Source organism: Schistocerca americana, chromosome 8 (genome assembly GCF_021461395.2).
Source record: "Schistocerca americana isolate TAMUIC-IGC-003095 chromosome 8, iqSchAmer2.1, whole genome shotgun sequence".
Lineage (NCBI taxonomy): Eukaryota > Metazoa > Arthropoda > Insecta > Orthoptera > Acrididae > Schistocerca > Schistocerca americana.
In genome coordinates this window covers 231,250,920-231,276,728 of record NC_060126.1, presented here as the reverse complement: position 1 = coordinate 231,276,728, position 25,809 = coordinate 231,250,920, and the positions used below count along the sequence as shown (strand labels likewise).

General features: G+C 46.0%; 1 protein-coding gene across 1 annotated transcript in view; it reads right to left on the bottom strand.

Annotated features, from left to right (window-relative positions):
* Positions 1-288: 288 nt before the first annotated feature.
* LOC124545705 (homeobox protein DBX2-like) overlaps positions 289-25,809 on the bottom strand; it is a 94,146-nt gene continuing 68,625 nt past the window's right edge. Inside the window, exons 4-6 of the mRNA XM_047124652.1 lie at positions 3,606-3,804; positions 445-579; positions 289-393 (exon numbers count right to left, since the gene is read on the bottom strand). Of these exons, the coding sequence (XP_046980608.1) occupies positions 289-393; positions 445-579; positions 3,606-3,804 (439 nt within the window). The remainder of the gene's footprint in view (positions 394-444; positions 580-3,605; positions 3,805-25,809) is intronic.

The window sequence follows — 25,809 nt, the reverse complement described above, 5'->3', positions numbered from 1 at the left end:
TCCTCTGGCTTATGTACGTGTCCCTTGGTGATGTGAATGGTTGACACCAGCCTGAACCAGGTCGGGCGAGTGACGTCTATTTTTTTCTGTATTCCACTGCGAGACCTGTACAGTTCTCGGGTGAACGTGTGCTCGTCTGCAGTCTCGTCAACAGCGCTAATACGTCGATTTCAGGAAAATTGAGATACTAACAGCGTTTTTATTGAGGGCGAGGTGTGTCCGATAGCGCCTCTAGGGCGTTTTGGTGCGCGTGCTGTCTGTGGCGGGCTAAGTTGACGCTCGCTCTTGTCACGTGACGTTGATTTCCTCGTCGTCATCGTCGTCTTCCGGGGGCGTGAGTTCCTCGTCCGGGAGCGGCCTGCTGGCCCCCGGCTGCTGCTGTTGCTGCTGCTGCTGCTGCGGGGGCGGCGGGGGCGGCGACAGGTCGAGGCGGGGGCGGTCGGCCTCGGCGTCACTGAGGTCGGGGTGCGGGTTGTTCTTGTTGGGCAGCGTCTGCTCGCGGGAGCCTCCGCTCGCCAGCAGCTCGCGCTCCTTGGAGTTGCGCCACTTCATGCGCCTGTTCTGGAACCAGATCTTCACCTGCAACACAGCACGGCGCGCGCCCCGCCTCAGTTCTCGTTCCTACGTCTCGAGCGTGGCTCGACTTGAAGGGGGGAGGGGGGGTGTTTAAAAAGGGCAGCTGCCAGCATCCATCAAGCATGACACAAAACAAATTTATTATTACACGTCGGTTCTTAAAACGAGTAAAACGTGGTAAACAGTCACTATTAACCATTCTATTTATTATAGCCAAACAAAGCTGCTACCGGTTTTTAACTCCCTGGTTCTTCATCTCATAGTTCTTCTCTTTTACAATTTAATTTTGCTTACGTTGAATGCAATATAAAATTTATAGGTCATACAGCCATGATCGTTTTATTGTTATTCGAAACATCTTACATGTTTTAGCTGAAAGCTGATGTCACACAAAACAACTGATGGGTATTTCCGACCAAGGATAGTTGCCACTTGTAGGTTTGGACGCAGCATTACAGTTCGGTGACCTCCTCCTTTAAGCCAATGAGGAAACAGTGGACCATACTATCCCCTGATTGGCTTATAGAGTACGGCTTGTGCGACAAAACATGTAACTTCAATTAAATTTATTAATAATCCTTTTCCCAGAGACTTAGCCCACATATGCATTTTGACACTTACATTGCATACACCTCCTACTCCCATCACACTTGGTCCATCTCCTCATCCCCCTTCCCCTCTGGCCATCTCCTTTTGCCCTCTGTATGCAAAATTCCTCCTTCTCCCTATGTCTCTCCATTTGCTCCTCTCACTATCTCCTCTTCCCATCTCCTCTGGCCCTCTTCTCATCCCATCTTCTACTCCCTTGTCGCTGTCCCTCTCTTCTTCCCCACTCTCTGCCTATCTCCTTCTAACCCAATGTCTGTCAATCTCCTCCTCTCCCCTGTCTGACCATCTGTTTATTTGTTCATTTCTTCCTACCTTTCTCTGTCCATCTACTTCTACCCCCTCTCAGTATACATCTCCTTCTGCCCCCCTCTCCACGTCCATCACCTTCTCCTCTCCTTCTTCCTGACCATTTCCCTGATTGGTTACTGGAGCATTAGCTCCTGTGCAAAAGGTTTATGGAGCAGGTCAATACTATCTCCACAACATGACTGTTGTGCAGGGTAGCCTATACATCAGGGAACTGAAAACTGTTTTTTAATCTTGACTTGTAGCCTGCCCTGCAAAGCCAGTCAATAAGTCATGCCAATACATCTGTTGTGCAGGACTGTATACATCTCTGGCCTGGGAGACCGTTTGTTGCCGGTCGCTGTGGCACTTCAGTCTGGAACCACGCAATTGCTACGGTTGCAGGTCCGAATCCTGCCTTGGGAATGGATGTGTGTGATGTCCTTAGGTTAGTTAGGTTTAAGTAGTTCTACGTTCTAGGGGACGGATGACCTAAGATGTTAAGTCCCATAGTGCTCAGAGCCATTTGAGCCAAACTGTTTGTTGTGCACTGACATGTAGGCTGCCCTTCAGAGCAGGTCGATACACAGGACGATACTACTATCCCAGAAACACATCTGTCATGCAGGACAACTCATATGGCAGGGGCAGAACAACATGTTTTCCCACATCTCCTTTCTTATTGAAGCGACCAGGGCCCCAAAATGCTGATTCTCATGAGGTTTACTGTTTGTATGCCTGATTTTGTTGTGACCAATCCAGTGGTTTTAGGGGAGATCTCGACATACATACATATACACATACATGCATACAGTCTGCGATATCAAATAAGAATGTGGAAAAGAGTAAAAAGTCTTTCTTAAATGAACTCATTGGAGTGTACTTATTAAAAAAATCTACGTATAACTTTTGTAAAATAAGAAAAGATATGAACAGCCTAAATCACTTCGTGCATTGGTTGTCGCAAACAATGCCCCAGGAAGTGGTACACCATGGCAGTAAGTCCAATTAGTCATGGGGTGAGCACCTTATCAGATGCAATGTAGTTGCATGTTAGCATGAGTTTGCAAGCAATGCAGATTAATTACTCAGTAGCAAAGTGATTTATTTTCTCATTGTGGATGAATTGTTTGCAGCGAAGTCCGGACATGCAGCCTCTTCTGATAATGTGGCCCTGTTGTTGCGTAATGATCTTAGCGTAGGTGACATATATAACTTACATTCTGACGTTCCTTCGTAATTCAGTCACCAAACAAGTATGTTACAACACTGGTTCGACGCATTCTTCATTATTGGTCGTCAGTGTAGGATTCTCAACATACAAATAGAAAAAAAAAGAGCTGCGGATTTCGTCACAGCTTCGCTTAGTATGCGCGAGAGCGTAGCAAACACGCTCGTCAAACTGAGAGGCAGGCGAGAGGCGTTGTAAGTCGGGGAGAGGTTTAAGGACAAAATGTCGAGACTGTACGTTCAAGAAGAAGGCAATGTGCTACTTCCTCCCACCTATATCTCAGGAAATGAAAACGACGAGAAATTTCATAAATTACAACACATACAGAGGGATGCCGGTAGTCGACCTTGCCAAGCACCATTAGGGAATGGAGCAGGAAGAGGGATTTGAGGATGATAGTGGTAGCGGAAATACACTGCGCCACACACCATAAGGTGCTTCCGGAGTACAGATGTCGATATTTCATGGTCAGTTAAAATTTAGTGGTAAGTTCCTATGGGACCAAACTGCTGAGGTCATCGGTCCCTAGGCTTACACACTACTTAATCTAACTTGTACTACGTTACGCTAAGGAGAAAACACACAACCATGCCCGAGGGAAGACTCGAACTTCCATCAGGGAGAACCGCGCAAACCGTGGCAAGGCGCCTCTGACGGCGCGGTGCCGGATTGGGGCTCGAATCTGGAACCTTGTATTTTACGTGCAGTGCTCTTATCGAATGAGATATCGAGGCAAGACACACGGTCCTTCCCCAGCTCCAGAGTCCTACCGAGGGCTTGACGAATTCACGTCACGCGTCATCACCAGCGTACTGCGCTCCAAAAATGAACCATCAAGATCTTAAAACAGGCCGCCATAATGTTTTGAGTCATCAGAGCACGTCAGCTCTCTGTGGGATCTTGCGGCTAGGAGGCCGCTGCCCGCAGAGCACTTGCCAGTGCGACAGTCAGGTACGAAACGGCACGCCGCAGAAGGTGTCGACCCCGCCTTGATTGATGGGGCCGTGTCGGGAGGGAAGTTGGTGGGTTCCGTCGCCCCCACCTTCTGCCTACTTCGCTGCGAGCGCAGGCCGCTATTGACGTGCGTAGAGGCGCTGCCACACCTGCGCCGTAATACCCCTCCACCTCAACTCAGCTCACCTCACCTCACCTTCAGTCACAACGTATGGTTTCGCAACCCCCAACGCCTCCCCTTCCCCTTTCCAACACCCGTCCGCTCCCCGTAACTCTCGCTCTCACTAGACGTATTCCGCACTACTTGCCACAGCAGCTACGATGCCACCGAGTACTCTAAACCGGGAGTTTCTTTCCTTTTTAAGTAAAACGTCTTTTCACACTGAGGTGAAAAAAGTCATGGGATGGCAATATACACATATACATATGGCGGTTGTGTCGCATACACGAGGTATAAAAGAGCAGTGCATTGGTAGAGCTGAATTTGTACTCAGATGATTCATGTGAAACGGTTTCCGACATGATTATGCTGCACGACAGGAATTAACAGACTTTGAACGCGGAATCGTAGTTGGAGCTAGACGCTGGGACATTTCATTTCGGCATCGTTAGGGAATTCAATATTCCGAAATCCACAGTGTCAAAGAGTATGCCGAGAATATTTCGGTATTACGTCTCATCACGGACAACGGCCGGCTGCGGTGGTCTCGCGGTTCTAGGCGCTCAGTCCGGAACCGCGCGAGTGCTACGGTCGCAGGTTCGAATCCTGCCTCAGGCATGGATGTGTGTGATGTCCTTAGGTTAGTTAGGTTTAAGTAGTTCTAAGTTCTAGGGGACTGATGACCACAGATGTTAAGTCCCATAGTGCTCAGAGCCATTTGAACCATTTTTGAACGGACAACGCCGTGGCTGACGGCCTTCACTCAACAACCGATAGCAGTGGTCTTTGAGTAGAGTTGTGAATGCTTGCAGACTGCTTGAAATAACCGCAGAAATCAATGTGGGACGTACGACGAATGTATCCGTTAGGACAGTGTGGAGAAATTTGGTGATAATGAACTATGCCAGCAGACGACCGACGCGAGTGCCTTTGCTAAAAGCACGGCAACGCCTGCAGCGCCTATCCTGAACTCGTCACCAAATCGGTTGGACCCTAGACGACTGCAAAACCGTGGCCTGGCCACATGAGTCCCGATTTCAGTTGGCAAGAGTCGATGGTGGGGTTCGAGTGTGGTGCGCACCCCACGAAGTCATGTACCCAAGTTGTCAACAAGGCAACTTGCAAACTGGTGGTGGTTCCGTAATGGTGTGAGCTATGTTTACATGGAATGGAAACTGTTATGTTCCGCTACTTGGAGACCATTTGCAGCCACTCATGGACTTCATGTTCGCAAGCAAAGATGGAATTTTTATGGATGACCATGTGCCATGTCACCAGGCCACAATTGGCTTGTCTGAAGAACACTCTGGACAATTCGATGAATTCTTATCGTTAGATGTCCGTAAACAGGGTAAACCTGATATCCACCGACAAAATTTCAGGCGTTGTTCAGGGATATTTTCAGAGTACTTTGGTGTATAGTGGTAGCCGTTGTTGGCTCATAGGTTTCACTGAACCCACTGGAAGAGCTGCCCAATGACGATATGTTCGGCTGTTACGGTAACGACGGCAATCAAATCACAGTAATTTTGCATATGTATATAGGCTATGTTTTTTATTGTTGTATATTATAGGGTTTTCGTTGTTATGAAGGTATTTTCGCAGTAACAAAGGTAACTGGGGTAACATACCGCGTAAATCGTAATTATAATTACCTTATTACTCAGTAATGACCGACTGGAGACTACTGGTGCGTTGTACGAAAATAGTCAGCAAATACCCTTAACACTACGAAATTTTGTCGTCGGAATGTGGGTCCACCCTGAAAATATCGTAATTAATCGAAATTCGCATACGTGATCCAAACGAAAATGGCATTCAAGGATTCCTGTTATGCTGTAATCTTTAAGGTTACGAGTAATATGTCCGCCCCCGGTAGCTGAGTGGTCAGCGCGACAGACTGTCAATCCTAAGGGCCCGCGTTCGAATCCCGGCTGGGTCGGAGATTTTCTCCGCTCAGGGAATGGGTGTTGTGTTGTCCTAATCATCATCATTTCATCCCCATCGACGCGCAAGCCGCCGAAGTGGCGTCAATTCGGAAGACTTGCACCAGGCGAACGGTCTACCCGACGGGAGGCCCTCGTCACACGACATTTCATTACCAGTAATATGTATGTTGTTACGAATTATGTACTGGTCTCTAATGGCTCCGTTTACTGCCTGAATGAGACATTTTTGTTACTCATTTGGGAAGTAATTAACTACACCACGCAATAGAATTAGAGGGTCACTTTTCGAAAGCGTGCAATTATCTTTCGTTGCGATGCATAAGTTTGAAATTTGGCTCAAAGTTACGTATAACCTGCATGTGTAATGGTGCTCAAGTGTGATGCTCTGCGACGGCACCATCGGGCTCGACGACGCTTGAAGCAGGAAGGTGTCGAGACATGTGAAAAAAGGCCAGATCTCAGAGGCTCACGTGTCGTGAAAGAGGGTTAATGATGCCCAATTGGCACCTAATTTCGCCATCACTACTCTGCCCAATGCCGCTATGGGCGTATTACACGATGGGAAGGACGTCATATCCAGTTTTAGATACATTTCACCCCTTTTTTTGGAGCCTCTGCAGTGGAGATCAGAACCACGAGTTGGAGTCTCAGTCCAGCACGCAGTTTTAATCCGTTCCATATCAGCGCTCACTCTGCTGCATAGTGAAAATTTCATTCAGGAAGGCATGTGTTTCCTTAGTTCAGTTTTTATCTGATGGACAAAATTGAGGACACAATATGTTTCGAACAGTTTCCACGTTGCAGCAATTTGACTGAATTGTAGCTCAGATGGTAGAGCACGTGCCCGCGAAAGGGAAAGGACCTGAGCTCGAGTATCGGTCCGGCACACAGTTTTAATCTGCCAGGAAGTTTTTCATGACTACCTACTTGGTTGTTGCCGGCTGTAGGGCTGTCGTCACGTACGATGGCCAGCCATTCACCTGTTCAGTTTGTGGCCGGAAAGGTCATGTCCGCTCTGAATGCCTCCGGCGTAGAATGGTTCAGACACCGATCGGAGACGTCGCTTTTCCTGTGGCACCCACTGTGCTACCTCTGTCTTACACGTCTGCGCCGGTGCTGCCTGCTGCGCCCCCTCTGAATCAGTTGGTACCGGCGTCGACTCCTCTCGACGACGTGATGGACGTTTTTCCTGTCTCTCTTACACCCCTATCGGAGGCAATAAAAATGAACGATGACCGTCATCAGGCACAAACTATCTGTCGGACCACATGGTTGTTGATCATGGAGCTATACCGACCTCCGCTTTTCTGCCACCTGGCCACATGTTGGACGATAGCCGCCCGCCATCCGACACGGAACAGCATGTTAGAAAGCAACGGACGCGCGTGTACACAGGATGACGACCCTGCTATGGTGGTGCTCTGTCCTCTGACGCCCTGACACCTGAAGACGCGGTGACCTTTCCCGGCTACATCTCCAGTCAGTGTCCACCTCCGCCCGCGTCTGATGCGGTTGCCTCCGCTTCCGTGTCTGATGTTACCTGTGGGCGCACCTCTGATAGTGTTCCACTGAAACGGCCTGGTGAGACGTCTGTCTCCTGGGCGGATGACGTCGATGCTATGGGTGGACATTCTGGAGATGTGGAGGGAGATGTACCCTCCTTGGTGGTGTTGGCTCCCTCCCCGTCACAGTGATGTGCCCTTCGACGGGAGCCTAACAGGGAGTTCTCTGTGCTTGCCCCATGTTAAAATCGCCCATCCTCCTGGCGGTTACAGCTTTCCATATCTATCGCATAGCCACGGTCAATGTCAATACCATTCGTGTATGACACAAGCTGTCTTGATTGCATGACATGCTGTATGCTTTGGACGTTGACTTTTCTCTCTCCAGCAGGTGCACTCCCCATGGTTTTATGGCACATGTCTCTCATACTTCCCCTACTGGTAGTGGGGTGGCGATCCTCTTGCATGACAGTATCCTAACTAATGCAGTTGCCTGATGCCAGAGGTATGGCTCTCACGTTTAGTTGCGTCAGGATCGTCAATGTCTGTATGCCATCTGTTTCGGTTCAGCGCCGTGAATATTCTACCTTCTTCTCAGAGACATTTATGCCTCTTTTCATGGGTCGGCAGGATGCATTGACCATGGGAGTCGATTTCATCAGCACCTAAGCACCCAGAGGCCAAATACCATGTCACTCTCTGTGTCCGGCGGTAGCGACAATTCTCCAGCCCATCAAACTTATGGATTCTTGGGAGCATGTTCATGGCTATAATCTGGGGTTTACGCATTTCACTAGCCAGTCTTCCATCCGCCTCGACCGAGTTTACATCTCCCGGAATATTGTCACTGGGGTGTCGGCTGCTGAAGTCTGGCCCACTGTGTTCTCTGCCCAAGACGTATATATCCGCGCCGTCTATCTCTGTCACCAAAGGATGTGGCGTAGCTGTGGACAATGGAAACTGAACACGATCCACCTTACTTCACCCGACCGCTGGCAGCTCATCGAGACCACGTGGACAGCTTGCCGACGGCTCCGTGGTGCCTATCAGTCTGCGCTGTCTTGGTGGGTGCTCTGTGCAAAGCCTGCCCTCCGCAAGGCTATGATTGGTTACGGAAGGGAGGTTTCGGCGTGGCGGCGAAGGACTCAGGAATTCTATTTAACCATTCTCGATGAATCTACCATGATGCTGCATTTACCAGAGCGCCAGGCGACGGTGAATCGTGCCAAGGCACAGCTCACATCCCTCTCTCGCCGCCACCTTAAAGAAGCTATGGCCAGGGCACACACACTCAACAGATTAGAGCAGGAGCGCCCATCTTTGTATCATGTCATGGCGGAATGATGCCACCGTTGGAAGTCTTTGACTAAAGTTCTTACAACCGATGATGGTCGGAATTTTTATACCCAACGGGAGATCGCGTGCCCTCCATACACACTATGTTATGCTGTACTCTGATAAACGTCACCACCCTGCCAAAATTATGGCCATATCCAGACTTTCCTCTGGCTCAGGTCCCTTGGATGCGACCATAGATCTGCTAGCTAACGTCACAGAGGATGGGTTCCACGAACAGGTCGCCTGGCCTTGATGGTCTCCCACTGGAGTTTTATCCGACATTTCGTCACCTTCTGGCGCCAGTGTGGACAGAAATTTGTCAGGACCTTATATCACCTTTCGTATCGATTCCAGACGGTTTCCTCGATGGCTTCCTCATTCGCATCCACAAGCCTCGGGGTAAATCACGGATTTGCGAGTACCGCCCCTTGACGTTACTCAAGAGTGGCACAAAGATCTTTAGCCGGCTGTTGGCTACACAGTTTAAACAGACGGCTTGGTACGTGGTTTCAGACTTCTTTGGGAGGTGCCAGTAATATCCACACTCCCTTCTGTCGCTATCGAACATAATCGCTCTTGCTCACGCTCGTCGTACGCCTGACGTTTGGCAGCTCTTGATTTCAGCCGAACATTCGATCGGGTCGATCATGACTACCTGAAAGAAGTGCTCTGCAATATAGAAAGCCCTGATACTACGGTTGACATCGTGATCCGCCTCCTTCGTAGAGGTACGTCCCTTATACACTACAATGTCCATCTCACTTCTCCCATCTCGATCCGTCGATCAGTGCGTCAACGCTGCCCGCTCTTGCAGTGTTGTGTGCTTTCGCTATGGAACCGTTGCTCTGCGCCTCCATCAGCGCCTCTCTGGGATTTCTGTCGGTGATCACGTATTCAGCTGCACTGCTTATGCAGACGATCTCGTCATCGTTCTTCCCAGCGGTGCTGAGTTCACTGGCATGGGTTACCACCTACGGCGAAGCTTCTGGTAGCTGCCTTAACGTCTGCCATGGCTATAGGTGCGGGTCTTCCTGCGGAAAGCGCTGCTCCTTTGCATATAGCTGATACTATCCAATGCTTATAACTTGATTTTGCAAGTGATCTGCGGCACGATTGCCTTCAACTGCCGGCGCCTACTTTCCCAACTACGAGCTGGGCTCTTAGATCACCGTTTACGAGCACTCGATCTTCTGCAGCGGACGCAATATGTAAATATATATTTCGCGTCACATATCCCCCACTAAGCACAGACGCTTCTTGTTCCATCGGCCATGGTCCGCCGCATGCTAGCGGCATTGAGTTCATTTGTTTTCCACGGCTTGCTGTTCAAGACAAAGTACAAGGCCCTCACCCTCCGGCGGTGCAGGGGCGGATTAGGTTTGTATCATGTTCCTGACAGACCGCTAACTCTTTTCGTCGGCTCTCACATGGAGTTGTGGCGCCCTTATCCAACGTGCCTTAAAAGCCTACTGCTGGAGGCCCTTGCACCACACTCTGCCTCAGCACCTATCCCGCTTTCGGACCTCCAGCCGCCTTTCTTTTCCTTCCGCCACTCTTCCCTCGACCAGAGCTACGTCCATACTGCGATAATGCCAGCGCACTTGACACCCACGAAAGCGATCTATGTTGTTGTTGTTTTTATTTATGTATAGCAGCGCAGGGCGCAGGTCACCGAATGTGGTGAAGGGGAAGCACCCCAACGTCGACTGGTGCGCCGTTTGGCGATCGGTGTACGCTCCTTATCTTAACACTGACGTCGAGTCTGCATGGTACCTTACTGTCAACGGGAAGCAAGTATGCCGGTCACGCCTTCACGGGATTCATCTCGCAGACACCCCGCTGTGTGTCGCCTGTGATGTCGTGGACACGGACGAGCATCCCCTGGTATGCAGACCAGCAAGAGGTGTTTGGTTATTGGTGCGACAGATGTTGTCCCTAATTACCCATACGACTCCTCATCAGATACCTACTCAACTGCTCCTCTTTCCGGACTTGGAATACTTCCTGCAAAGCGAACTCTGTGAAGTGGATTTGTGGACTCACAGCTCACTACTTATTTGCTGGTGGCGAGAAAACTGTCGTTGATTTTTGGCAATTCCTTAATGAACGCCATTGTGCAGTTGTCCGCAATCCAAAGTACAGACAATTTTTATCCAATTACCTTTGCAGTGTCTTCCATAACACACCCCATAGCGGGGATGCTTGTGTCATGAAGAGTTGATGCCCGCCCCTTTCATACTTAGAATCGATATATTCTGTGGTCGTCGGAATGTTCTTTTCGGAAAAACTAAACGTTGATGAGTCTGACGTCTTGCTGCGCCCTCCTCCTCGCGACGCCAATTTCCTGTTTTCTCGGTGGTATTGACATGAGGGAGGTTTGAACACGGGTCACCCGCTTGGCAGTCAAACACCGTAAGAGATATATTGGTTACGGTGTTGGATTGCCGTGTTCAAACCTTCCTCATGTCAATTTTTTTTTCTCCGCTGTTCGCTGTATTCAAATTTGTGTCTGAGTCGTGGTGTAACGTCCGTTTGTAACAATGAGGTGTAAGGTAGGGACCTATAATGATTGCAGACTCCACACAGCTACTCTGTTGCCAGCCGAAGCATAGTGGCTTTCGAATGGGAACCGCAAACGTTTGATGACAGGGTGACAAGTCAACAGAATACTCCTTCCGAAAACACGTCTGGTGTCTCATACACGGCGTTCGTGACAGTACGTGTGTCATATGATAGGAATCTCTTATCAAAATACCTAATTTTTACGCCTAATAAGTGAGTGAGATATGCCTCCTTGCCCGATTTCGGTGTTCGTATGAATGTGAATGTGATCATTCGCAAGGAAATGATGAAAATGTAGCAGTTTGTCAGATAAGCTGCAACAAACGAACGCAACGGTTTCACAATCACACAGTTCCCCTGTGCTCTGCCAAAAATAAATGAATAAATAACGTTTTTGAAGTTACGCACCGTTTTAGTAATTCTGACTCTTGAATTCTTTTGTTGCAACATAGTTCACACTCGTTTCTTTGTTGTTTTCATTTCTGTGAGATGTCTTTGTGGTATATCACCTACTCTCACTATTCGTCACATTCACTTGCTACAACAACATGTTCTTACCACACGACTCATGTTCTATAACCAATGTGTAGTATAACAACTGCCAAGACTACAGAAACAGAACAAACATTTCAATGGCCGCACGGACAGTTCATGATGTCGTGGAAATAAATAAATAAATAAATTGCACGACAGAGTGTTGAACACGGCTCGTCCGGTTCACAGTCCAACACCGAGATTACTTAATCACGTCACCGCTGCTCTTAAATACCTCTCGATGTCGTACTTTTTAAGCCTGGACCGTTCACTGTTTCTATCTCGCTTCCTTTTTCACAGCTCAGCACACTTTTTTCCTATTTTCATGCTTGATCTGTATTCAGTTTTTGACGGGATATCTGCTGGGCCATTTAAACACTAAATCTATTTTGGATGCGATTGGGAGTTTGATAGAGGCTTATTGACCCAAGAACGCCGGAAACGGAATATAATAGACCACGACCTAACACAGAAATCTGTGAATATGTAGAGAACATAGTACACACAATCCACAAAACAAAAATGTGGCTCTTCGCAAAGTGACCTCGAAGAAGCAAACATCAACATACTAGCGACACATAACAGGAATTTGTCTAATAACAAAATTCACAAAGTGATCATCAGGGACGGACAAGAAGGAAAAAGAAAGCCCTATAATATCGAACATCTCTGGAGCAGAGTTCAGAACTTACCCAACGACTGTCGACGAGGAGCGAAAATACATGCAGCCAAGTGACCTCGAAGAAGCAAACATCAACATACTAGCGACACATAACAGGAATTTGTCTAATGACAAAATTCACAAAGTGATCATCAGGGACGGACAAGAAGGAAAAAGAAAGCCCTATAATATCGAACATCTCTGGAGCAGAGTTCAGAACTTACCTAACGACTGTCGACGAGGAGCGAAAATACATGCAGCAGGAACTGAAATATTGATTTAACGTGCTCCGTATAAGCGCTGTTCGAATAAATAAGAAAATAAATAAATAACGTAATACAATAAATTACTGTTTTATTCAAAACTTTACATCTCCAAGTACGTGGTTTTTCGTGAAACGGTTCAATGATGAGATGTGGCGTCAAATTAAAAGAAAAGTAGAAAGAAAAGAAAGAGAACGAAATCAGAGGGAAGCTACTCCCTTGCCACAACTTCTCCCTTCGTGCCTCCCGCAGACATGGAAGTAATTTTCATCGTCGTTTCGCCAGCGTGACATCTCAATGGCAAATATTTCCGCATCTCCCAGCAGGGATATTTCATTCCCTGCGAACTGCCGCCAGGGAGGAGTTGCAGGGTATAGGGGAATCAATTTTATGGTAACGACTTTTCTATTGAAAAAAATGAAAAAATTAAATATATATTCCACGAGATTGAGTGGGTGGTGAGAGAATGAGGGGCGAGAGGAGAGGGGTACGGGTGGGGGAGCTCATGTTTAATGCATGCGTCTCGATTCAGCCCCCCATCCGCGGATAATACGATTGTCTATTCATGGTGGACTAATACTGGAGCGCCATCTTGACGCGAAAAAGAATCAAATAAAGAAAAGGGGAGCCCAGCAGGAGGAAGTCGTGGGCGGGCGCGAATCAAAATGAGGAAACTTACACAGTCGGCTCCTCCGCGTATAATTAAATTTTATTCGGCGCTGGGTGCAGTCGACAGCCGAGATAGGCGGCGGCGGCGGCGGCTCTGGGGAGACGGAGACTCGGGTGGGGCCTGGCGCCGGGCTATCGATGAAAGCTGCCGCCTTGCGGAAGGCCGGGCTGCCAGCCATATTGAAAGCCGCGAGCAGGGAGGAAGGCCGGGCGGCTAGCTGCTCCTGCCCTGCTCCTTGCCTGCCACTCGAAGTACAAACTACTCCCCTCCAATGGGCACCTTCTTTTGCACCGTTGGGACTGCGCAGTTGCCTCTTCCGCCTTCAGAATATATACAAGATCCTTTTTCCCATTTCTTCGCTCAGATGTGTATTCGATACATAATTAAACACGCCTCCTTCTCCTCATCTCCGAAAAGACAAACCTCCTTCGAATCTTCATACTACAAAATAATGTTCTTGTTGTTGAGGTCTTCAGTCCTGAGACTGATTTGATGCAGCTCTCCATGCTACTCTATCCTGCGCAAGCTTCTTCATTTCCCAGTACCTACTGCAGACTACATCCTTCTGAATCTGCTTAGTGTATTCATCTCTTGGTCTCCCTCTACGATTTTTACCCTCCACGCTGCCCTCCAATACTAAATGGGTGATCCCTCGATGTCTCAGAACGTGTCCTACCAACCGATCCCTTCTTCTAGTCAAGTTGTGCCACAAGCTCCTCTTCTCCCCAATTCTATTCAATAATTCCTCATTAGTTATGTGATCTACCCATCTAATCTTCAGCATTCTTCTGTAGCACCACATTTAGAAAGCTTCTATTCTCTTCTTGTCTAAACTATTTATCGTCCACGTTTCACTTCCATACATGGCCACACTCCATACAAATACTTTCAGAAACGACACTTAAATCTACACTCGATGTTAACAAATTTCTCTTGTTCAGAAACGCTTTCCTTGACATTGCCAGTCTACATTTTATATCCTCTCTACTTCGACCATCATCAGTTATTTTGCTCCCCAAATAGCAAAACTCCTTTACTACTTTAGGTGTCTCATTTCCTAATCTAATTCCCTCAGCATCACCCAACTTCATTCGACTACATTCCATTATCCTCGTTTTGCTTTTGTTGATGTTCATCTTATACCCGCCTTTCAAGACACTGTCCATTCCGTTCAACTGCTCTTCCAAGTCCCTTGCTGTCTCTGACAGAATTACAATGTCATCAGCGAACCTCAAAGTTTTAATTTCTTCTCCATGGATTTTAATACCTACTCCGAACTTTTCTTTTGTTTCCTTTATTGCTTGCTCAATATACAGATTGAATAACATCGGGGATAGGCTACAACCCTGTCTCACTCCCTTCCCAACCAGTGCTTCCCTTTCATACCCCTCGACTCTTATAACTGCCATCTGGTTTCTGTACAAATTGTAAATAGCCTTTCGCTCTCTGTATTTTACCCCTGCCACCTTCAGAATTTGAAAGAGAGTATTCCATTCAAAACAATAATAATAACAATAATAATCAGAGCAGTGACAGGAACTAATAGTAGACATTCATGCAAACCACTATTCGAAAGCCTGGACTTCATGACAATCCCTTCCATCTTCATACATGAAATACTTCTCTTTGAACAGAAGAACTCGCATCTGTTTGAAGGAAATACATTCACAAATGCCTATGAAACTAGACATAAATTGAAATACATGCTACCTTGTCACAGACTCACACTATATGAGAATACTCCATATTACATGGCTCTGAAGATCAGAAATAAGATAAGGCCAATATTTGGGGAATCCACATTGGAGACCATTGGCATATTCCTAAAACGCGAATGTTATTATAGTCTAGAAGAATTTCTAAATGAATAAAAAGCAAATTTTATAGTTTAGAAGAATTTAAAAATAGGAATAGGGAGTACGGATAGAAGTACAAATGGTATCCTCTCGAAGCCATATAGATACAAAGTATACACGTGCACTGTATATTCATGTTTATATATAGAATCATAGTTTGAATGGCGGTTTGTATTCCGTTCAGTACATCCATACTTCATGTAGGTGTATGAAGCCTATGGTAATGATTCGATGAGTTACGAAAAGATTTAAAATATAATGTTGTATTTTTATTAAAATAAGCAATGTATGTATTGCGTATTTCCTGTAGTATATAAAATACTATAACAACTCAGGTTAAAGACTGACAAGTCACCAATGTTCTCAATCGAATGATTGTATAAAAACATGTTATGTGACAATGCAGTATCTTATCTTATCTTATCACATTGTCCTTCCTCTATCTGTCCACCTCATCCTTCCATCTCTATGCGTCTATTTTCTTCTCCCCACTCTCTCTGTCTCTTCGTCTCCTCCTCCCCTTTTCTTCATCCATTTCATCCTCCCATTTTCTCTATATATTCCTCTTCCCTCCCTCTGACCATATCCTCAACCCCCTCCCCCTCTTTTCCATCTCCACTTCCCCTCTTCCTTTTCCATCTGCCACTACCCCTGTTCATATTCAGCCTCCCTCTCTCAGTCCATTTCCTCCTCCCCCTCACTCTATCCATCCCTTGCTCTGTCCATCTCAACATTTACTCAGGCATGCACATCAGGATGTGTAGCTTCTACAATACAGTTCAATAAAACAGATCAATACTACACCCACAACACACCTCTCACGAAGGGTAAGCTAGACTTCAGGGGCATAGAAATAATTTATTTGCCCCTGAAGTACAGGTTTCCATTCCAAGCAGAACGATTAAGTAGCTGATACTGCTCCAACACAACACATCTGTCATACAGGCCAGTCTTTGTTTCAGGGCCTGGAAAACTGTTTCTTGTCCATGACATGTAGACCACCCCGCAAAGCATTTTACTTGGCAGGCTGATACTGTTCCCACACAACATGCCTGCTCTGCAGGTAGCCTATACGCCAAGGGCTGAAAAAATATGTCTTTGCCCGTATCTCCACTACTACTGGAGATAGGAGGTTATAGATCTATGTGCTGATAATCGTGAAGCCTGCTGTTTCTGTGTCAAATTTGGTTAAAACCAATTCAGGGGTTTGGGAGGAGATCCAGAACATACACATATACTGGGTAGTCCATTGATCGTGATGGGGACTAATATCTCACGAAATAAGCGTCAAACGAAAAAACTACAAAGAACGAAACTTGTTTAGTTTGAAGGGGGAAACCAGATGGAGCTATGGTTGGCCCACTATATGGCGCTGCCATAGGTCAAACGTATATCAACTGCGTTTTTTTAAATAGTAACCCCTATTTTTTATTACATGTCCATGTAGTACATAAAGAAATATGAATGTTGTAGTTGGACCACTTGAACAGTTGGTAACAGGTAGGTTTTTTAAATTAAAATACAGAACGTAGGTACGTTTGAACATTTTATTTCGGTTGTCCCATTGTGATACACGTAACTCTGTGAACTTATCATTTCCGAGAACGCTTGCTGTTACAGCATGATTACCTGTAAATACCACATTAATGCAATAAATGCTCAAAATGATGTCCGTCAACCTCAATGTATTTGGCAGTACGTGTAACGACATTACTCTCAACAGCATGTAGTTCGCCTTGCGTAATGTTCGCACATGCATTGACAATGCGCTGACGCATGTTGTCAGGCGTTGTCGGTGGATCTCGATAGCAAATATCTTTCAATTTTCCCCACAGAAACAAATCCAAGGATGTCGGATCCGGTGAACGCGCAGATCATGGTATGGTGCTTCGACGACCAAACCACCTGTCATGAAATATGCTATTCAATACCGCTTCAATCGCACGCGAACTATGTGCCAGACATCCATCATGTTGGAAGTGCATCGCCATTCTGTCATGCAGTGAAACATCTTGTAGTAACATCGGTAGAACATTACGTAAGAAATCAGCATACATTGCACCATTTAGATTACCATCGATAAAATTGGGGTCAATTATCCTTCCCCCCATAATGTCGCACAATACATTAAACTGCAAAGGTCGCTGATGTTCCACTTGTCGCAGCTATCGTGGATTTTCCGTTGTCCAACAGTGCATATTATGCCGGTTTACGTTACCGCTGTTGGTGAATGACGCTTCGTCGCTAAATAGCACACGTGCAAAAAATCTGTCATCGTCCCGTAATTTTTCTTGTGCCCAGTGGCAGAACTGTACACGACGTCCAAAGTCGTCGCCATGCAATTCCTGGTGCATAGAAATATCGTACGGGTGCAATAGATGTTGATGTAGCATTCTCAACACCAAAGTTTTTGAGATTCCCGATTCTCGCGCAGTTTGTCTGCTACTGGCGTGCGGAGTAGCCGCGACAGCAGCTAAAACACCTACTTGGGCATCATCATTTGTTGCAAGTCGTGGTTGACATTTCACACGTGGCTGAATACTTCCTGTTTTCTTAAGTAACGTAACTATCCGGCGAACGGTGCGGACACTTGAATGAACTCGTCCAGGATACGGAGCAGCATACACAGCACACGCCCGTTGGGCATTTTGATCACAATATCCATACATCAACACGATATCGACCTTTTTCGCTGGGGGAATGTTACGTGATACCACGTACTTATACCGTTGTGGTTATTACAGCGCCATCTATCAAAAAAGTGGTCCAACTAAAACATTCATATTTCTTTACGTACTACACCAATATGTAATTAAAAATGGGGTTTACTATTTAAAAAACAACGCCGTTGATATCCCTTTGACCTATGGCAGCGCCATCTAGCGGGCCAACCATAGCGCAATCTGGTTTTCCCCTTCAAGCTAGACGAGTTTCGTTCCTTGTAGTTTTTTCGTTTGACGTTTATTTCGTGAGACATTTGGCCCTATCAGTATCAGTTGACGACCCTGTATATTCTGCTTTGGTGGGATCAAATGCAATGGGATTTTTTTTTTAATTTTGTGAGCTTTATACATCCGATTTTCAATTCTTTTTATCCTGCTGGTACACATGTTCCTGATGCATGTTTCTATTTTTAGCTATTTTGAATATTTAGTTTATTGTTGACAGTCGAAAAGATTATACATACTTTTATTTTCGAGTGATCAGCAAATTTTTATTTTCGAAAAAGATGGATCAAAGAATTTGCATCAAATTTTGCTTGAAAAACTGAATAAAGTGCAGCACTGCATTCTAAATCTTGACTGAGGCTTTTGGCGAATTTAGTAACAGTAAGACAAGATTTTAGACTGTAAGAAACATATTAAAGGGGGTGGATAAGACGTTGAAAACGGCGACTGCTCTGGTAGCCCTAGCACATCAAGTACTGATGACAATGTGGAAGAAGTAAGAAAATGGTTCTGTAAAATCGCCGAATCACCATCTCGACATATCTTTTGGCTCATACCAAACAACTTTTTTATGTTTTGGGTATGAAACGTGTAGCAGCAAAGTTTTTTCCGAAGTTGCTGAATTTCGACCAAGAACAAAGTCGCGTACAAACTGCTGAATGACAACAATAAAAAACTTCTAAACAAGGTTATATCAGGTGACGAAACATGGGTGTAAGGGTGTGACGCCGAAACCAAGGCCCAGTCGCCCCAATGGAAACTACCGGGAGAACCAAGACCGAAAAAGTTCTACAAGTTTGATCACATGTGAAGGTCCTTCCCACTGTTTTCTTTGATTACAATGGCATAGTGCATCATGAGTTCCTGACTTTTCTTCGTGCAGTTAGTATGGATTACACCTGGAAGTTATGCGCCGGCGATCCAGAAGAACAAAGATAACCACAGCAGTTACGAAAAGACTAAGTAACATCAGTATGACCTTATTGTAATGTTGTTTTTGTAATGCCATTTAGCCTGAAGATGTGGTATAACCCTCGATACATGTCGCAAAATAAATAAGTAATACAATAGTTGACAAAGTTTGTGACTGGTAGCGGCAATTTTTTTAAAAAAAAACCTTTACATATTTCTTGAGACAGTCACGGTCGAAAAATAGTCAAAATGGCTTCAAATTCTATGGTACCAATTGATGCTGCCTTATGAGAGATTATAGCTGAGGACGCAAATATGTCTTACGTACCATTGACCTTCAAGAATCAATAGCAGAGGTGATCTGAGGTCATACGCAATGGCTTCTTATATCATAAGATTAGGAGTAACAGCGCATGCTGCCTGTAACTTGACAGGATATGTCCCCTCCCCCGCGAGCGACCACTCCCACATGGACGGTCGGGCAGAACCGAGACTCATCACTGAAAATTCTGTGGCACTACTCGTCAGCCGCCTACGCGTCCCAGATAAGACACCGTTGTAAACGCAACCGTCTGTACCATGATGTTAACGACAAGCCACACAAGGAACGGCGATTCAGTAACACGCCTGCTGTTAGTCTCCAACTGGTGCGGGACGAAACGTACTGTTGTACAGAGTCCATCACTAATGCGCAGATGGTAGTTGGAGATATGAAGCAGCTGTGACGTGTTCAGTGTACAATAGAATTAACCTTCCTTGGTGTTCATTTAAGAAAGAAATTGGCGAAACAGCCGTGCAGGTCGAGAAGTTCTTTTATTTTCTTTTTGCTATCAGTTTCGGCAATCCATTATGCCATCTTCAGGTGCCTTCATAATGAAAAGAATATTCATATAGTGCATATCAAGGTGTACCAGGGAAAGCTTTACAGAAAGTGAAGGGTAGTAATGAAAGTACTTAAAAGCTATGAAATGCAAGCAGCATGGTCAAGACAAATCACTGTGTACATAGAGCACTACAGAGTAGAGTGTGTGTGTCGATTTGTTAGAGCTGAAACTATTTTAACATCACAAATGTGTAAGAGAACATGCCAAAAATAAAAAAAGACCAAACATAGGCAATATACAGTCAGAAGCTCCGCCGAACAAAGCTTGCCAATTTTTTTCCTTTTTTAAATATAAAAATCTAAATAATTCTTTAAGATGAAAAAAACCCTAGTCATAATCGGACCTAACCCCATAGAAAATAAAACGTCACACTATAATCTATGAAGAACACAATAATGCCCTTATCTACGGCCTAAGAATTATGATTACTGATGAAATATCATAATTATTCTCAATTTTCACCGCTGTTTGGCCAATTTCTTTGTTCTATATTTGACCGGCCGCTGTTCCACATCCACAATGGATCAACAGAGACTTTGTGGTCAGAATTGGCTTACTGGTACCTTAACGATGCAAGTGACTCCTCTCACTTTCGCATTCACTGAATATTGCGCGATTCGACCAGTTGTTTACTGCAGATCACCGATGTGGACATTTTCAAAGTCTAATCAAGTGATGGCATCGTTCTCTCAAACAGGCAATTACTTAACTGTAATCACTAAGCATTTGACATTGCTTACATGCCTTATATGAGATCTCAGACATGATAACACGATCGTGTACACTATACCCAGGTATTTAGAGATCGAGACTGTTTACTTGCTGCCACAATCAGCAGAACCACATATGCACAGCATGTAGCGAGCACACCGCAATCGGCTGGACATGCGCCATCCTTCACCACGTCACTTCCCATGGCACGGGGCCAGTGAGTTATATGAACAATGTGGCGTGCGTCGTAGCACGTGGTTCTACAGGTCTTAGGACTTATAGCGACGGTTTCACACCACTTTGATACCGGATGGTTATAATTAAACTGAGTGCCGCAGTGGGGACTGTATACACCGGAGGATGCTGAAACTTTGCAGATATGTTCATTAATCGATGCGCTCACAGAGTATCCTGAAAAAAATAATAGTTCCACTTCCCTCCACCAGGTGAAAATATGGCGCTGTTAGCACTCATAATGTGAAATGTTTCCTGTTTTGATGTCCGTATGCTGTTCGTTACCAGCTGACACGTGTTGATTTATTTTGTGAAGTGAATATAGGTGTAAAATGCTAACAAGGTTGAAGATATCCATACGAAACGCAATGGCTATTGAAAAGAGAGACCATGCACTGCTGGTAAAAGTGTTTGATCACAACAGCGGTAATAGCAGAGCTTACTTGCAGGAACATCGCCAACAGAAATAGCTGGGAGAGGACCAATGTCAATAAATGTGATAAGGAATAGGATCAATAAACTTGAAGACACACGAATTAGGTGTTGCAGCAGGGAGAAGGAGGCGGCCGATTCCCATGGCAGTTCCTGATGAGGTTACTGTAACTATAGCCGACCGTGCAGCACATGCTTCATATTTTGCAACCAGTGCTTAGTAGGTGTCACGGGAATTGTCCCACGGCCCTGGTCAATTGTATAGAAGATTTTGTGGCGCATTTTTCACTGGTATCCCTACAACATTCAAAATGTGCACCAAATGAAGCCCCAAGACAGGCTACAACACCGTGACCTGACCATTCCTTTTACGGCATGCATGGATCTGGATGACATGTGGCCGTGGAATATCCCTTGGACAGATGAACCATATTTTACTCTGCACAGTGCCGTGTATGCACAAAACCGTCACATATGGGGTTCTACTCCGCCGTGTTTTGTGCAAAAACATCCACTGCAGTCAGGTTATGTGACTGTGTGGTTTGGTTCCACAAGTTTCCTCATTCTCGGTCCATTTTTCTTCTAGGAGATGACACCTCGCGAGCCCGCTAGGTGTACAGTGACATCTGCACGTTGTAAGGGCCTCCTTGTGGAACACTTGATTCCAGATTTACAAGAATACAAACCGAGCGAGGTGGCGCAGAGGTTAGCACACTGGACTCGTATTCGTGAGGACGACGGTTCAAACCCGCGTCCGCTCATCCTGGTTAAGGTTTTCCGTGATTTCCGTAAATAGCTTCAGCAAAATGCCGGGATGGTTTCTTTAAAAGGGCACGGCCGACTTTCTTCCCTAATCCGACGGGACCAATGACCTCGCAGTTTGGTCCCTTCCTCAAAAACGACCAACCAGCAAAGAATACAACTGTGTTCACTTCACTATTTTCGTGCAAGATGGGACGACACCAGATGTCACTTGGCAGGTGAAAGATTTGCTTCAACAAGCCTTTGGCAATGACCTCATCATCTGCAGTCAACTTCAAGATGTTTGGCCTTCCAGAGCATCTGACCTGAATCCATGTGCCTTCTGGTTGTGAGGATACCGAAAGGGATAATAGAACATATGATCTGAAGGATAGCTTACTTCGGATATTCTGTGAGCATCTGGCAACCATGTAGCATGCTCTTAAGTCGGGAGACCATATTGAACATACGTTGTAACTTGTGACCATATCCTAATGAATGTGCATCACCCACCGTCATCGTGTGGTTGATCGTTCCTCCACTTTTCCTGCACCTAATTCTGATTACTTAAAAAAAATGGTTCAAATGGCTCTGAGCACTATGGGACTTAACATCTATGGTCATCAGTCCCCTAGAACTTAGAACTACTTAAACCTAACTAACCTAAGGACATCACACAACACCCAGCCATCACGAGGCAGAGAAAATCCCTGACCCCGCCGGGAATCGAACCCGGGAACCCGGGTGTGGGAAGCGATAACGCTACCGCACGACCACGAGATGCGGGCTGATTACTTACAGTGCCGTATTTTCACCTGTTGGGCAGAAAGTGGAAGATTTATTTTTTTGATCATACTCAGCAAGAGCACCGATTAATGAACGTAGCTAAGATGCTTCAGGGTCAAAAAAATGGTTCAAATGGCTCTGAGCACTACGGGACTTAATATCTGTGGTCATCAGTCCCCTAGAACTTAGAACTACTTAAACCTAACTACCCTAATGACATCACACACATCCATGCCCGAGGCAGGATTCGAACCTGCGACCGTAGCGGTCACGCGGTTCCAGACTAAAGCGCCTAGAACCGCACGGCCACACAGGCCGGCGATGTCTCAGGGTCCTGCGATATATACAGCCCACACTGCAGCACTCGCAACACCGTCGCTTCTGACTTTCCACCTGGCCCCGGATGTAGACGAGCGTTCACAACGTATGTATGCAAAGACAATTAGTTTCACGTCAGAAGTACGTTGCGCTGCCCGTAATTCTCGTGGGCCTCGACATGGCATGATCCGCGGACAGCAGGAATACAGGCCCCACAGCGAATTTGTGACGTCACACTAGCTGCCTTCCCTGACATACATCGCTAGTGCTCAGCTGCATCCGAGCCCACTGGAAGTGACATGTCAGTGAAAAGGTGCCCGTTTTGTCATCTGTTATTGAGGGTTTGGATGTATTTAAATGTGCATTTACGAATGATTTATGTCGTCTGAAGTAACAACTCGCTTCCCGCTGGAGATGGGCACAGTAACTTGTAAGACATGTAGAGTGACGTGCTGTGACGTGTGCAACAGGGCCCGAACATCTCGTTGGCCACAGCGTAACCCCGTGTTCTCCGGACCGAGCTAAAGCTGGCCACACTGTGACATGAGCCAGACTCGTATTTAGTCTACATGCCTACAACATATGCAGCTGTTGTCACCTTTTTGAGGAGCTATGCAGAAAACCTTGGACGATATCTGATGATCGACTCTGTGCGGCTGGTCCCGGCGAAGGTTCGAGTCCTCCCTCGGGCATGGGTGTGTGTGTTTCTCCTTAGGATAATGTAGGTTAAGTAGTGTGTAAGCTTAGGGACTGATGACCTTAGCAGTTAAGTACCATAAGATTTCACACACATTTTTGAACATTTTTTGTAAATACCAGGATTGGAAAAACACATCTTTGAGCTGGGTGCTACACTATACGGCAACCAACTCAAGCTGGCGGTAATGAGGTATGTCAGCGTTCTAGAGGGAGAACGGCCTGACGAATAAATCACAATCAGTTTTCAGTCGTGCCATGTATTAGAATGTCTTTGAGAACTCTTGATGAAATATTTCAATTGCTCCAACACAGTCAATCATTTCTGGTGTACAAATGACTGCCTTGACTTCCGGGAAATGTTTCGCTTTCAAACAAAACACACTCCATATCAGTATCCTCACTACAACTCGTACGCCAGCTACGTCAAATGCGGGAGGTTTTATTGCTGGACCCAGTAAAAAAACTTTACATACAGGCACTGAACATTAAGTTGTAATGTTTATATACTGATATTTCAATTTTAGAATAAGTAATATATATGGAACTGTGGTTCGTGATACAGTCAAGCGCATGGACTTACGCATATTACAATCTGTTAAATCCAGCCGTTCGCGGGACTTTGTCAGTTTCATAGCACAATAAAAATGTTCGCATCCATGTTTTGAACCTAACATTGAAATAGTTCTAGCGGCTTCTTTGTGCAGTTGAGGATGCTGATTTTGGGGTGACATTTTACAAAATTCTTGTAAATACCAGGGCCACGCGGGGTTAGCCGAGCGGTCTGGGGGCTGCAGTCATGGACAGTGCGGCTGGTCCCGGCGGAGGTTCGAGTCCTCCCTCGGGCATGGGTGTGTGTGTTTGCCCTTAGGACAATTTAGGTTAAGTAGTGTGTAAGCTTAGGGACCGATGACCTTAGCAGTTAAGTCCCATAAGATTTCACACACATTTGAACATTTTTTATGATTGACTGTGGCTGAATTTTTGAAATAAACACAGTGGAGTCTCAGTTTTTGACAGTGTTTATTTGTTCCGTAACTGCAGCGAATCACGAGTCTGAGTTGTGCACCGAACTTTCAACCTGGACCGAACTCGTAGCTAGTGATTTTATTGAAATAAAGGGAACAGAAGCTCCGCTTCAACAGCGTGGTGACTGTAATAATGCACTCTAATGGTCGTTGTAGTCGCCACAGTTCACTGTGCTGACGGTATGTTCGTATAGGAGATTATGTCGACAGCGGACCGTTTCTTTCAGGAAGTGAATTTTTATTGGCAGTCAGTGTTCGTGAAGATGGTTGGAACCTTAAGTTTTGAGCCTTTCTGCCTATGCCAGGTTTGACGACACTATCAACGTATTTGCCCAGTTCCTGAACCTCTGTCCCACCTCGCCTGGTATGGTTTTGAGTGACAATGGCAGAGAATACCGTCCTTTAATTTAGCAGCTTCACGCTGGATTAAACAACAAAGAATAACTAGTTACTAATCAGTATTGCAACCGGTATACTTTTTTTAATAAAGCCATCACCGGGAATAACAGGGATACCGCTACGCCTGGACTCACATGAAAATAGAGCAGGGACCGAGGGAGGCAAACAGGGAGGGAGAGGAGGGTGGGTGGGGGGGGGGGGGGGGGGAAGACTATGTTTAGTCAATTGAAGATAACGAGCGCCGGCGGTTGTGTTGTTTGTGGCCCTGAAATCACATGAGGCTAATCTTGGTGCTGCCACCCCCACCCCGCCCCTTTTTTTTATTTTATTATGCCGGAGCGGCGCTGTTTTATTATCGTACTTGACAGAGGCGTTCTCTCTCGCTCACGCTGTCGGCTGAGCGAGTGCAAATGAAACCCAAAAAAGAAGCTGATATATATTTTTTGGCGGACTAAGCTTTGATACGGCTGCCCGGCGGAGCGAGGCTAACGCGCGCGCGCACGCCCAGAGCCGGGCGCTTTTTCTCTTCCGCGACGTGTCATTTCCATACGGCGGCCCGCGCTGCCTTCC